This window comes from Pyrus communis, chromosome 9, assembly GCF_041283825.1.
Source record: "Pyrus communis isolate YQ-2024b chromosome 9, ASM4128382v1, whole genome shotgun sequence".
Taxonomy (NCBI): Eukaryota; Viridiplantae; Streptophyta; class Magnoliopsida; order Rosales; family Rosaceae; genus Pyrus; species Pyrus communis.
The window spans coordinates 15,126,474-15,140,369 of NC_142573.1; the positions used below are offsets into that span (position 1 = coordinate 15,126,474).

The 13,896-nt window shown below is 36.6% G+C and overlaps 2 protein-coding genes across 4 annotated transcripts; one reads left to right on the forward strand and one right to left on the reverse strand.

The window, feature by feature from the left end:
• Positions 1-756: 756 nt before the first annotated feature.
• Positions 757-10,069, forward strand: LOC137739476 (uncharacterized). 3 transcript variants are annotated; one of them, XR_015966470.1, is made up of 16 exons: positions 757-1,352; positions 1,853-2,246; positions 2,331-2,508; positions 2,639-2,778; positions 2,858-4,031; positions 4,137-4,237; positions 4,378-4,522; positions 5,610-5,678; positions 5,778-5,823; positions 5,919-6,271; positions 6,404-6,483; positions 6,588-6,723; positions 7,357-7,408; positions 9,143-9,326; positions 9,449-9,531; positions 9,644-10,015. XR_015966470.1 is itself a non-coding variant. In XM_088699902.1 (16 exons), exons 1-16 carry the CDS (start codon positions 1,244-1,246, stop codon positions 9,776-9,778), a joined length of 3,189 nt encoding a protein of 1,062 aa, XP_088556028.1. In that variant the 5' UTR covers positions 757-1,243; the 3' UTR covers positions 9,779-10,069. The 3 variants fall into 3 exon arrangements, 2 of the variants coding, with proteins under 2 accessions (XP_088556028.1, XP_068335152.2); XM_088699902.1 differs by lacking the exon at positions 7,357-7,408 and having other exon boundaries at positions 5,919-6,011; positions 6,150-6,271; positions 9,644-10,069; XM_068479051.2 differs by lacking the exon at positions 7,357-7,408 and having other exon boundaries at positions 9,644-10,069.
• A 1,712-nt stretch (positions 10,070-11,781) lies between these two features.
• On the reverse strand, positions 11,782-12,900 carry LOC137738634 (large ribosomal subunit protein eL37x). Its single transcript, XM_068478112.2, has 4 exons — positions 12,761-12,900; positions 12,508-12,643; positions 12,174-12,275; positions 11,782-12,049 (listed from the first exon to the last, which is right to left on the reverse strand). The coding sequence occupies exons 1-4, from the start codon at positions 12,761-12,763 to the stop codon at positions 12,003-12,005; spliced, it is 288 nt and encodes a 95-aa protein (XP_068334213.1). The 5' UTR covers positions 12,764-12,900; the 3' UTR covers positions 11,782-12,002.
• Positions 12,901-13,896: the final 996 nt, after the last annotated feature.

Below are 13,896 nucleotides of genomic sequence, written 5' to 3' on the forward strand. Positions count from 1 at the left end.
GTACTAATATATCGGTTTGAAACGTACCAAATTATCCTTTAAAAGAAGATGTACCACTAAATTCTATTTCCCAAATGTACCATGGTACGTGAAAAAGATGAAAAGATGGGTAAAAAGTGTGCTAAAACAAAATGCATACCCTTTCATATGGACACTCAGATCAAGAGGTGTGCATAAAATGAAATATGAAGGAAATGAATATGACCAACAAGGGAGAACGAAAGAGGGTTTGATCGGCCAATCGAGGAAAGCAATGACATGAAAAAATTGCTAATGGTTGTAGAAGAAGATAGCACGTTAGTTACTTGTATGGTGTGGAGTTAGGAGTAAAATGCACGTTAGAAGCATAATTAGATCAGATTTGATGTGTTAAGATTTTTAAAACTAATGTACTACATTTTAGGAGATTTGAGATATTAACATGATAATTATTAATTAATTAAAGGTACATCATAATGGCAAATCGTGTAATATGGCATTAAAAATATGTTACTTATAAAATAAGTGGCACCTTAATTGTAGGAAGAATGTTTAATCAAATTCTTAAAAGGAGCAGATGTTTAATCCAAGAAATTAAAAAAAAAAGGCGCCTATATCAAAACTACCCTATTAGTAATAGACCATGTTTGGGCATACAAACTTCATCATAACGATATCGTTTGTCCAAAAACAAAAAATTGTACCCTATAAGTTTGTCCTCACTTGCACATTTTCAGGTAAAGAACACATAAAACCTAACAACAATGGACGTGAATTATTGTAATCTTGGGCCAAAGAAAAGTCATTTCCATTTATGTTTTCATCCCCTCGAGAAATGGGAAATTGATATTGACAGCAATGGCGTGTCGTGGCAGTTGAATTTCCAAAACCCAGAATTCCAGACACACATCTTCACAGTGTCTCTCTCTGATATGCATACATCGAAAAACGTGTCCCACGCAACAGAAAGTGACACATAAACGAAAAAAGAAGCCCACGCAAACAAAAGCGAGCAGTAGCGGCAGGCGAACATCGATACCTAACGGTCCTCTCGTTGAACCCGAACACCGTCTCACTCCAATCCTCTCGTTCTCATTGCAACCAAACAGACACCAATTCCTCAGCCCCCTCCTTGGTCGTCCTCGTGATGCAGTTCAATCGATTCGATTCTTTCTGGGCGTTGGAGCCGATCGTCATTGTGATCCGCCGGACTAGGATTGGTTAATCGCGGGATTGGATTTGGGTATCCCGGGCTTGATTGTAAATGAGCACGCAGAGGCAGCATGTGGCCGTCCGGGACCTCGTTGAGGAAGCCAAGAAGCGGATTGTCTTTCTCGCCATTTGCGTCGTTGGCTTGTCATACCTTATGTCCTGTAAGCTCTTCTTCTTCTTCTTCTTCTGCTGTTCTTTCTTTTGGTCTTTTGGTTTTAAAGTTTATGATTTCATTTCATTTCTAATCAAGTTTTAGATTGATTTTCATTGTGAATTCATTGTCCATGTGATAATTACTGTGTCAATGTGCATTATATGGAATCTAATTTCTTATTCTCCTTTTAATTTTGCGGGAAATGTCTTGAGTAAAAAATACTTTCAATTCGAGTAAGAAAGTGATCGCCTTTTCCCTGTGCATTTAATGATTTATCAAAAAAATAGTATTACCCATTTAATGATTTATCCAGTTTCTTCGGTTAAACGAGTGGAGGTTACATTATCGGTCCCGGAAATCTGGTGTTCTGGCTCATTATAATTGTAGACTGCATGCTTCAGCAGCGTTTTGTTTGACTGTTTAAGGGCATGCTTTGAAATTTTGATTATTGGTGTTAGAAGCCAGTTTGACTACTCGAGGTGCGGCTTATTATTGTTTTAATTTCAGTGACGAGCTCCTCTGTCTGGGTGAACTTGCCTGCTGCCGCCTCGTTGATTGTCATAGTTCGTTATTTGTCACTAGATTATGACATGCGAAGAAAAGCTGCAGCATACAACAGCAAGCCACCATCAGCAAATACTACTTCTCAAAACAAACCTATTCAGTGGCCTAAAACTAGTCAAAAGTCTGAGTGGAGAAGGAAAGTTAATTCTCCTGTTGTCGAGGAAGCTATTGATCACTTCACCCGGCATCTAGTTTCTGAGTTTGTGACCGATCTCTGGTATTCTCGTCTAACACCGGATAGACAAGGTCCAGAAGAACTCGCGTGCATCATGAATGGTGTTCTTGGGGAAATTTCAGCACGCATGAGGAATATAAATCTAATTGATCTTCTCACAAGGTTCTTTTTATAAACATGCACAACAGGGTGCTATAAAAGACTGACTAAATGATTACTGAAGATCTATTGTTTATGATGCTGCAGGGATCTTATTAATCTCATATGCTTTCACTTGGAGCTTTTCCGCATAGCTCAAGCAAAGATTCAAACGCAACAGTCGGGATGCCTGACAGTTGAAAAACGAGATATGGAAATAAGACTTATCTTGTCTGCTGAAAACAAATTGCACCCTGCTTTGTTTTCTGCTGAATCTGAGCACAAGGTTTTTTTTCCTTCCTTTCTGATACTTAGCTTAGTTAATCTGTAATTTTACCTGAAGGACTGGGGTATGGTCGTGCATAACGTGCTTTCTCAATAGTGGTGACCATGTTTTCTTTACCATTCATCTGCAGGTCTTGCAGCATTTGATGGATGGCCTGATCTCATTCTCATTCAGGCCTGAAGATCTGCAATGCACTCTCTTCCGTTATATTGTCAGAGAACTACTTGCTTGTGCAGTAATGCGACCTGTCCTAAACTTGGCTAGTCCCAGGTATTCAATGTTTTAGTTTGAGTTATGTTTACTTACGAACTACTGTCGGTATCATTTCTCTTCAATTTTTTGGTGACAGGTTTATTAATGAAAGAATTGAATTGTTGGTCATTAAAGTGACCGAGCCTAAAGGTGTTATTGCGGTACAAGAGGCATCTCAGTCCAAACCAGAGGGGCCCTCAAAGATATCATCTGATCACTTTTCTAGGTTCTTAGATCCTTCTGTTACTGGTGTTGAACTTGTGCAATTAAAAAATGGTCAGTCCAGAACTGCTGTGGAGACACCTGCAAATGTAAATGGATCAAAAGATCCATTGCTCTTGGTTGATACTCAATCTTCCCGTTCGTGGACCTCAGTGCGAATGAACTCCCACACTAGCAATGAAAGGGGTGTAGAACAGAACCGCTCGGGAGGAGAATGGGGAGATATGTTAGATCTGATGTCACGCAGAAAGACTCAAGCCCTTACTCCTGAAAATTTTGAAAACATGTGGGCTAAAGGGAGGAATTTTAGAAAGAAAGAAGGTGAAATAATTGAGCATTCTTCTGGTGGGAAGTCAGTTACAGTAGATAATTTTATGGAAAAACCTAGGCCCAAAGATAAGGAAAATGTTTCTAAGTTCAATCTTTCTGATAGAGGCATTTCTCAAAACAATTTCCACCCTAGAGCTCATAACATACCAAGTTACTCTCGAGGTTCTTCATATCAGGATGATGATGAACACAACCACATGTGGTTGGACGAGTTTGAATCAGGAAGCAGTACTGCTTATACTTCGGAAGATGAAGAGACAGACAGTGTTACAGGTCTTGATTCTCCTGAAACTAAAGTTTGGGATGGTAGAAGTAATAGAAATATGACAATTTCTCACATTCATCACCCACTTGAAAATTCTGAACGCCATATTAGGAAAAGGACTGGTAAAGGGAATCTTCACTTTAACAGATTGTCTAAAACCCAGTCTTTCCAGAAAAGATCTGGACCAAGCAACAAGAAAGTGCCTGTTTGGCAAGAGGTAGAGAGAACAAGTTTCTTGTCTGGAGATGGACAGGACATACTTAAATCTCCAATTCGAGATGCAAATATTGAGGACTCTAGCGATGATTCTGACGTTGAAAGTTTGGGTAGAATTAACAGTGGGGCAGCCACTTCTTCGTCTGCAACTTTATCTTTTGCAGATAGTCACAGCCTGAATTTTAATTCCCTGAAAAATTCTCTAGCAGTGGATTCTTTTTTCAAGTTGAAATGTGAGGTACTTACCTTAAATCTTAATAGGTTGGCTTTGGTCGGCACGCTCAATGTTGTTTTATGGTATGTTGATAGATAAAGAAAAATGTACACTCATTTTTTATTGCAGGTATTGGGTGCAAATATTGTGAAGAGTGGCTCAAAAACATTTGCCGTTTACTCCATATCTGTTACAGATGTAAATAATAATAGTTGGTCAATCAAAAGAAGGTGCTAAGATTGTTCTCTAATTTTTCTCTTTCATCCTTCAATTGTAAATGCAATTTTTCTAACGTTATAAGAAGATGAGGCATACTTCTCCCTTGTACCTTTGCTTTGGTAACTCATAATTATTGTGCTTCTCCATACAGGTTTAGTCATTTTGAGGAGCTACATCGGTGTCTAAAAGAGTTTCCTGAGTACAACCTACACTTGCCACCAAAGCATTTTCTGTCAACTGGTTTGGATTTAGCTGTCATTCAGGAACGATGTAAATCACTTGACAAATATGTGAAGGTTAACAACTCAATCTTGCTCTTGATCATTTTTGTTTTTCATAAATTATTTGATTTTGAACATGTTTGTCAACTTTATTATCTAAATGTAAAATTAAAATTTGAATATTCAACCTTACTGTAATTAAGATTCTGTCCGGCCCCTCTATATTCCTATTGTGATGCCAATGTTCTTTCAATGCTTGGCCACAAACTTCTAGGTCACCTTTAGCTGATTAAAACTCATTCAGCTGTACTTTGAGTGGATTAAGAACATGCACATGTACATGAGTGTTTATTGACTGGAACATTGATTTGTATTGGTTTCCGGAGGTAGGATCAAATTAGAAGCTTTTGGGGAAAAAGATAGTTCCCGGAGGTTTTGGAATTTCAAAGGACATTTAAATTCCAATTTTAAAGTTAAGCTTCCATTTCCAAAATTTTGGAAACTTCTTTGGATCCTAATATTTTTTGGAAGTGTTAGAATTTATGAAGAATCAATGGAAAATTCTTGGTATTGTTATAAGTTGGAACCACTCTGACAAAGACATTAAACAACTCTCAACTCATAATTGTCAACTAGAGAAAGTGACTTAATTCACACAATAAAAAGTGAGAGAAAGAACTGGTAATGTAACCAAAACATTATTTCATCCTAAATATTGAAAAAAAAAAAAAAAAAAAAAAAAGAAAAAAAAAGCAAACCATTAGACACTCAAACACGGGTAGGAACAAAGTTGAGACATTGAGACTTAGATGAGATAGGAAGAGTCCCCGTACTTCTCGAATATAAGGATCAGGGATGATTGGGTGTGTTAAAGTTGTTAAAACATGCATGTGAAATGAGGACATATGGAGTAAACATGTTACACATGAAGAATGTTTTGAAGTTCTCAGACCAAGGGTGTTTGGAATTACAAGTTTTGAGTTTCATTTTGTGATGGCAAATTGGAAATTTAGGACTGATTGTGGTTTGAATCAAAATGTTCAATCCGGATTATGTGGAATAATTCCACTCTATTTAGCAACCTTGTTCCTTTTTTCTCTGGATAAAAATATTCATGCCATAAGCTTTTATTTGCTCATAAACTCTCATCTGGTGTTCTCAGAAACTTATGCAGCTTCCAAGAGTTTCAGGATCCATTGAAGTTTGGGACTTTCTAAGTGTTGACTCCCAGGTTCAGTAATCTTTTTACTGATTTTGATAACAGGGGAGGCAGTTATGATCTTTGAAAATTTACGAGAAATACTTATCCTTTTTTATCTTTCAAATGCAGACTTATCTATTTACAAATTCCTTTTCTATAATCGAAACACTGTCAGGTAAATCAGTTATATGCATAAGTTTGAATTCATTTGTTCTTGTTTCCTTTTTCTTTCTCACTCTGGTATTCCTTGTTCGTTTGGGAATTGTCTAGTTGACCTAGATGATAAGCCATCTGAAAAGAGCAAAAAGGTTTCAAATATGGATGGGCTGGTGACTGATCCGTTCTTGACGAGGGAACATACGGGTAATGGAGTTAAGGGTTCTGCTTTACAACTGAAGAATAATGATGGGTTAAGAGTGAACACAAAAGTTTCTCATTCCCAGGTAAAAAGTCCTGGTAAAGAAATTGGAAAGTCACTTATTAATTCTGGCACTGATTCAGATGCTAGAGCAAAAAAAGGTTTATCTTCTGTCACAAACTTGGGTAAGACCATAAAAGGAAGAGAGGAACAAGAATCTGAATCGTTTCTTGATACTGATACAGTCCCTACACTTCCTACAGAGGTAAAACTCTAAGCGCAATTTGTTTTTATAATGTTTTCCTTTCCTGACATATAGTGAGTTTACAATTTGAAACCCATATGTAGCTGTACTTTTAGAATAATTCAACTGAATGAGGTGTCTTTTTTGATGCAGTGGGTACCTCCAAATTTAAGTGTTCCCATATTAGATTTGGTAGATGTCATTTTTCAGCTCCAAGATGGTGGATGGATCAGGTATTTTGTAAATATGATTGCAGAATCATTCCCTCTTGTCTTATTGTGGTGTTAAGTTGAACAAGCACAAGTGGTAATATCATTTATATCTTCTGAACTGATAGGCGAAAAGCTTTTTGGGTGGCCAAACAAATACTACAGCTAGGGATGGGTGACGCCTTCGATGACTGGTTAATAGAGAAAATTCAACTTCTGCGCAAGGGATTGGTGGTTGCTTCAGGGATCAAGCGTGTTGAGCAGGTACTTTTTGACATCATTTGCTTCCAATGAGTTTTCGAAAGCTCACATCAGAGATCTATTAAATTTACTCTAATTTCTTCATCGTGTACTTTATAAAAACTCTGATAGATTGAGATTTGGTGTTTTGGAAGGTTTACAATATTTTAGATTTTGCGACTTTATTCAGTTTGCAGTTATTATCATGGTGATGGTTAAAAAAATTGCTTAGGACCTACGTAGTTCAAATGCAAAGCAATTGGTGACAGCATTTGTTGTGTGGCCAACATTACAGAATTTGTCATTTGCTTTAGGAGTAATATGAGATTTGTTGAATATACCATGCAGAGTGATTATGTAGGCTTACATTAAATATTTGGTAGATTGAGATTTGGTTCTTTAGAAGGTTTACAATACTTTTGCATTTGCAACTTTATTCAGTTTTCAGTTATTATCATGGTGACCGTAAAAAAGTTGCTTAGGACCTAAGTAGTTCTGCAGTTGGTGACAGCGTTTGTGTGTAGCCAACATTACAGAATTGTTCATTTTCTTTAGGAGTGAGATGAGATTCGTTGAATATACAATGCTAACTGATTATGTAGGCTCACATCAAACCTTGAGGGTTCTTTCAATAACATTTTTTCTTCTTATATTCAGTTAAAGAAAGAGAGGGGAAATATATTGAAGAAAGGACAAATAAAGAGGAGAGGTGAGAGAGATGAATTAAAAAAAAACGCATGGTACATAAAACTAAAAGTTGAAAATTATTTAAAACCATTTGAATTTTATTTTACAAACCACACACTTATATGTATTTGCACCTTTCTCCCACACTCACCTCATCTTTCTTTTTCCTTTTCCTTCTTTTTTTTTTTTTTTTAAAAAAAAAAAAAATTTTAAATGCTCCTAAGGGGACCCATAGAGATTTTAGTTCTATCTATGATTCAACAAGAACCCATATGATAACTTAGTGTTTTCAGTTTTTAGTTATTTTTAAGTTAAACAGATAAGAGGGTAAAATATCTGGGAGAAAAGAGGGGGATGAGGTATGACCTTATGAGAGTTGTGAAGAAGAAATGAGGGAAAATACATGAAACTAAAACCAAGGAGTACTTCAAATAGTTTTAGCTTATTATTGTGGAATGTCCCATATCCATTTTTCTCATCCCTCCCTCACATTATCATCTTTTATTATTATTATTATTTTGTCCATCTTTAATTGAAAAAATAAAAGCCCAAAACCAGAATAGCATGCGCAATATTTCTTCATGTATCTTTAGGATTTGGATTGATCTACTATAATAGCATTTTAGAGTGTAAATCTAGCATTGTACTTTCTCTATAGGTTCTAGGTTAATGCATCTTTATTTCGTTTGCTGTAAGGCTTATTACTAGTGATAATATAAGGGCCCGTTTGATATTCTACTAAAAAAAATTCATCATTTAAAAGAAAAAAAATTCTTAAGAACAATTTTTAACAAGACTCAAAAACTTGTTTGGTATAAAATTCAAATTTTTTTTTAAGTATTCACAATTAAAATAATTAAAAAAATTAAAAAAAAAAAAAAAAAAGGATTTGGCGTGAGAGCAGAGAGAGGAGAGCAAAAGAGGAGGAAGAGAGGAGAACTGAGAAGAGAGAGGAGAGAGAAAGATGAGAGAGAAGAGGAAGAGAGTGGAGAGAGAGAGAGGAGGTAGATAAGATAGAGAGAGAAGGATAGGATGCAGAGAGTGGGTTGAGTTTGAAAACTCTAAAACCTGACTTTTTGTTTTTTTAATATATAGGCTATTTTTCAAGTTGGTTTTGAGTTCTATTCTAAATAAAGCCCTGCCAAACAAGGATTCTTGGCTTGAAACTGAAAAACTGTTTTTGAGTTAAAAAAAATTGGGTTCCAATTGAATACCAAACAGGCCCTAAATATTCCCTACTATCAAGAGTATCGAGGGAAAAAATGAAACAACCCGACTGATGCGGGAGCCAAGTCCAAAGAATGATAAGTATCCCCATCCACGTATCAAGCACCACATAATTGAGAGTATACTTTTTGTGTACAATTTTTTCTTTTTTTATGAACGGAGACTATAGGTAATAAAATTTAATCATGTATGTGAAGTCTCGGAGCCTTATGTTCATTGTCTTTGGATCTTTTTACGTCACCTGATATATATCTTCAAGTTTTTGCTTTTAGAATCTTTATTAGTTTAGCTCTTTCGACGTTTCGTATATGTATGAGCCCTAAAAAGGGTACCTTGTGTACTCTATAGTAAAGTGAACAATAGATGACATTAAAAGTTCTTCTGAGTCCACGACACCTTTGGTGCTAGGCCGTAATTTCTAAGTTATTCAAAATCTTTGCAGCTTCAGTTAGTTTTTGTTTTGACAATAATTTTTAAAATGGAGGACTTCAATGCTGGTGTTAATTTACTGTTAACATGATTTTAACAGATATTGTGGCCTGATGGAATATTTATAACCAAGCATCCAAAGAGAAAACCGCCACAGACTACCAACTTATCGCAAAATTCACCTCAGGGTCAGAAACCTACAGAAATTTCATCACCTAGACTTGACGAGGACCAGCAACAGGAGGCAGATCGACGCGCAAAGTTTGTCTATGAACTAATGATTGGTATTATTTTTTGTCCAGAAAAACTCCTAATTATTCTCTGTACTTGCCCTCAGTATATTACATCTTGTGTCTGATATTGGAAATGTCGATGGCATACTCTAATTTTCTGGTTTTAAATGTAGATAATGCACCTGCTGCTATTGTCGGTCTCGTTGGTAGTAAGGAATATGAAAAATGTGCTAAGGATCTCTATTACTTTCTTCAGGTAATTATTGTTTTAAGAAAGTTAACAATGCTCGCATCTTTCTTCTTTCCACCTGTTTTGTCGTGTCTGGATTCTTTTAGACAGTTGTAACATTTCTGTTTTCCTTGCACAGTCATCTGTTTGTTTGAAGCAACTGGCTTTTGACCTTCTTGAGCTGCTGCTTCTGACGGCATTTCCGGAGATGGATTACGTATTAAAGCAGTTGCATGAAGAAAAGCATCGATTTGGCGAGTTTAAAGCGCAATAGCGGGTCGTCCTATTTGAAGGTAAGTTTAGAGATAGACTTTTCCTCCTGAGGAACGTACCGGCAACATGATTCTGTTGCCTGCTTGGGGTTTTTCGCAACCGATATTCATTTATCGTATTGGCGGCAAGGGAATCAAGTCATTGTCTTGCCTGAATTTTGTACAGTAACTTTTTAGTCAGAACTTGAGGAAACTCAATGTAAATCTTGAGATTAGTGCAAATTTACAGTACACCTCAACTCTTTCTTTTGAAAAAAAAAAAAAAAAAAATTTCCGATTATTGACCGGCCAAATGGAGTTTATGTAGATTTAAATCGAGTATTAAGCACCACCTAAGCACCCTGGTAGGGGAGCCTGAAAACCTACTTCCATTCTTGTATTTTGCCATTTTACAGATATGGTATGGTTTGCTCAATGTTGGGATATAAGAAGAATGCATTAGTTTTTAAAAATTCAAACAATGAGTTCATTTGTCAAAATTTTCAACAAACATTTTACGGAATGGTTATTAGCTTTAAGCTTATTCTTAGCTACGCCCTCCGCAACTTGATTTTAATCTCATTTTGCCCTTTTGTAACTCAAAATGCACCACTTTACCTCCTTAAACTTGAAACTTGTCTTTACAAAACTCCACATTGTCTTAGATCTGTTAATTTCTTATGCGAGTTTGATTTAAGTGCGTCAGACTAGTCAGTTTTTTTTTTTTTTTATTATTATTATTATTATTATTATTATTTTAACTTAATATTATCTAATTGTTGAATGTTAACTCATAATGAAGATTTATAATCAAATTTATTGCACATGTGACATAATTTTATTGAGTGTTGATGCCGCATACGTTTCAGAAACCGACCTATAAGTTTTAGGGAGAAAAGAGAGTTTACGAGTCAAAGTAGAACAAATTTTGAATTTCAGAGAATAAAATGATGACCTTTTGAGTTACATGAGATAAAGTGCGATAAAAATGAAATTTCAGAAAGTATTAACTAAAAATAAGCCTCTTTTTAACTACAGCAATGGGTAATTGCAGGGGGCTGGGAGTGGGAGGTGAAATTCCGAGTAGATTTAATCAACAAAAGCTAGATCATCGACAAAACTCGAAAACATTTAATCAACAAAACCACGAGCATCAGCAGCCTAAAAGCAGATACGATAAAATCAAGGGAGAATAGTTCACGAAGCCGGTGGAGATTTTTTTTTTTTGGTAACTGAGAATGATATTCCAGGGCAAAGATGCCCAACGTACAGGGAAAGCCTACAACGAGGCAAGCAAAAGCTAACAAAGCAAAATAAACAGTGTTGAGGAGTACAAGAAGGACGCAGCAACCATGCGAAGCGTTGCCCCCTACACTGTCAAAATAAACTAATGTGGACAAGGTAAGCCATCATTGTTCAGCACACGCACCAAAGACGATGGGGATCGATCAACCCAAATAACATTACATATCTCCGGATTGTTTTCCGACGCAAGAGTCTGCTGCAGCATTGGCTGATCTTGGAACCCAAGACCAGCAACAGTTCTGAAAAGACTTCTCCATCTCTTTGACTCTCACCAAGATTGGAAAGACCTCCCAGCAACCATCCTCCATCGAATCAGAAAGGCATGAGATAGATTCAAGGGAGTCTGACTCGAAGACAACAGATGTAAGACCCAAAGAGAAACCCACCTCACAACCCCGAAGCAGCGCAAATAAGATGGCCTACATATGAAAAAAGATGGGTGCAAAACCTACCATCTGAATCATATTCAATCCCTATCGGCGATTAGAACAGACTATTATCACGTCAATGCCATGCCCCAATCTCAATCACATTCAGGCTCACCAGAGGGACTGGAACAAATGACCAGCATTTCAGACACAACCCAACCCAAAATGGAAAATGCAGTTGGATTATCCCATCATACAAAATGAACTCAGATCCTAACTCTCTCAGAGCGACATCACTGATCAAACATATACCTAAAAACCCCAAAACACAACAAATTCAAAGACATTGCACATCATCAAAACATTACGTGATTATGAAACGCAAGTGACATTAGTCTCATCCATACTTGTCCACCACAAAAAGCAACTAATATTTAAAGAGAAGATCACAACTAAAGCAAGATCCATCAAAAACAATAACAGCGTTCATATAGAACTTGTCCAGAATCATAATCGCTTTCTAAAGCTATAGTTGAGTACCCCAAGTTGCAATCAAAACGACCGCTGAGAAGACTTAAGCATTTGCGGCTGCTCCCTTCTTACGTGGTGCAGCTTCGGTACCTGTTCAAAACAAAATTCCCAATATGAAAACAAATTCAAGCACGAAACTCAGACCGAGGAAAACAAATGAAGAACAAACAGAGCAAGACCATAAAAATCCCACAAAAAATGATCTGATTAATACCTTCTCTGAAGCCGCTCTTGAATCTGCGAGGCACATTGCGGAGATACCTCATCCTTCCTGTTCCAGTGGTCTTCCTTCGGATTGCCTTTTCACTCCAATTGTCTATTTTTAAACATACAAAAACCATAAAAATTAAACCACAAAACAAATAATCCTAAACAAACACCTTTCTTCTGAAATGACCATCAAAATCCAAAATTCATTTTCTGGGTAATCATAAATCTTAACAAAAATGTGAACTACAACTTCACATCATCGAACCAGATTCATAGCAAGACCAAAAGATATCGATATATATATATAGAGAGAGAGAGAGAGAGGTGAGAATACGTACACTTCCTCTTGCGGGCAGCAGGGAAAGCACAAGCAGAGCACCTACTCTTCTGTAGATGGAAGCTGCGGCGGCCACACCGGACGCAGAGGGTGTGGGTCTTGTTCCTCCTCTTACCGAAACTCCCAGTTCCCTTCCCCTGTTTTCGTATTATGCACACAGAAAAACAAACGCAATAAGTTCGGTGTTACACATGGAGCGAGATCTACCATAACGGACCACACAGAGACGATGAGAGGGAGAGAGATGGAGCTACCATGGCTGTGCAGAGAGAGAAACCCTAGCTGGTAAAGTAGAGGTCTTCAAGCCAAAGAAGTGAGCGGCGGAACCAGGAACCTGCGTATGTGGAAGATAACTAGGGTTTTAGAGTAGCTGGTGGAGTGGTCAGCCTGGGCCGGCGTGTCTCTAGCAGCCCATCTGTGTTTGGTTTTGTCTATCTTGGGCTTTGGCTTCCAAAATTTTCAACTTTACCCTCATTCTTTTTCAAGATGACAAGTTCGATACTAAAATATAAGAATACAGTTGACATATTGTATGCCTCAAAATTCCTTCTCAGAGTAAAATGTCATTGTAGAAAAAAAAAAAAAAAAAAAAAAAAGCGAAGGGATGTCATGTATTAGCTAGTTAGGTATTAAAGGAAAACTTTAGTACACAAAGACGAGTTTCAAAAGCAAAATACTTAATTTCTTAGACGGTTTCTTAGACGGTGGGCTGGGGTCTAACGCCTAGACCGACTCTTAGACAAATTTAAGTAAATTTTTTATATTTCGCGTAAATAAGTGTATGTTTATATTTAAAATATATATAATTAAATCATAAATTACAAAATAGAATGATATATATATACACACACATAAGATCCTTTAACAAGAGGGATCCCTATTTTTTTTTTGAAAAAATGGAGATCCTCTTTTTAAAGGATTCCTGTATATATATTATGAAGTATTGAAATATAATGAAAACATAGGAAACAAGCATATAATTTGTGTTCATTTTAGTATTCAACAAGTTTCTTACAGTTTATTAAAAAAAAATTAATGCAAAATGAAAGTTATCTATTTTCTATTTAAGTGAGTCGCAACCTAGGTAAGTGTCTAGGTGTTTCTGGTATGGCTAGGCAGGTGTCTAGGCGGTCTAGGCAGGCGCCTCAGCAGATCTAGGCGACCTTTCTAAATTTTCAAACGCCTAGGCATTAATCGGAACGATGACCAACTGCCTAGAACCTAGACGTCGCTAAGCAAGGATTTTTAGAACAGTGCATATAAAATGTAAATACTTCTTAGAGGTTAACCACATTTTGAATGTGTACATGAATTTTTACTTTTTGTAATTTTAATGACTTGCTTTTGAATAGGTGTATTGAGAACTCTTGTAGGAAAGACACTAAAGCAA

What these genes read in the sequence shown, in the direction of transcription:
- LOC137739476 (XM_068479051.2), top strand. Translation starts at nt 1,244, where the DNA reads ATGAGCACGCAGAGGCAGCATGTGGCCGTCCGGGACCTCGTTGAGGAA. An exon ending in TTCTAAGTGTTGACTCCCAG is followed by an intron (nt 5,679 to 5,777) that starts GTTCAGTAATCT and finishes TTTCAAATGCAG; the next exon opens with ACTTATCTATTTACAAATTC. An exon ending in CAAGATGGTGGATGGATCAG is followed by an intron (nt 6,484 to 6,587) that starts GTATTTTGTAAA and finishes CTGAACTGATAG; the next exon opens with GCGAAAAGCTTTTTGGGTGG.
- LOC137738634 (XM_068478112.2), bottom strand. An exon ending in TGCTGCCCGCAAGAGGAAGT is followed by an intron (nt 12,276 to 12,507) that starts GTACGTATTCTC and finishes GTTTAAAAATAG; the next exon opens with ACAATTGGAGTGAAAAGGCA. An exon ending in CAAGAGCGGCTTCAGAGAAG is followed by an intron (nt 12,050 to 12,173) that starts GTATTAATCAGA and finishes TGTTTTGAACAG; the next exon opens with GTACCGAAGCTGCACCACGT.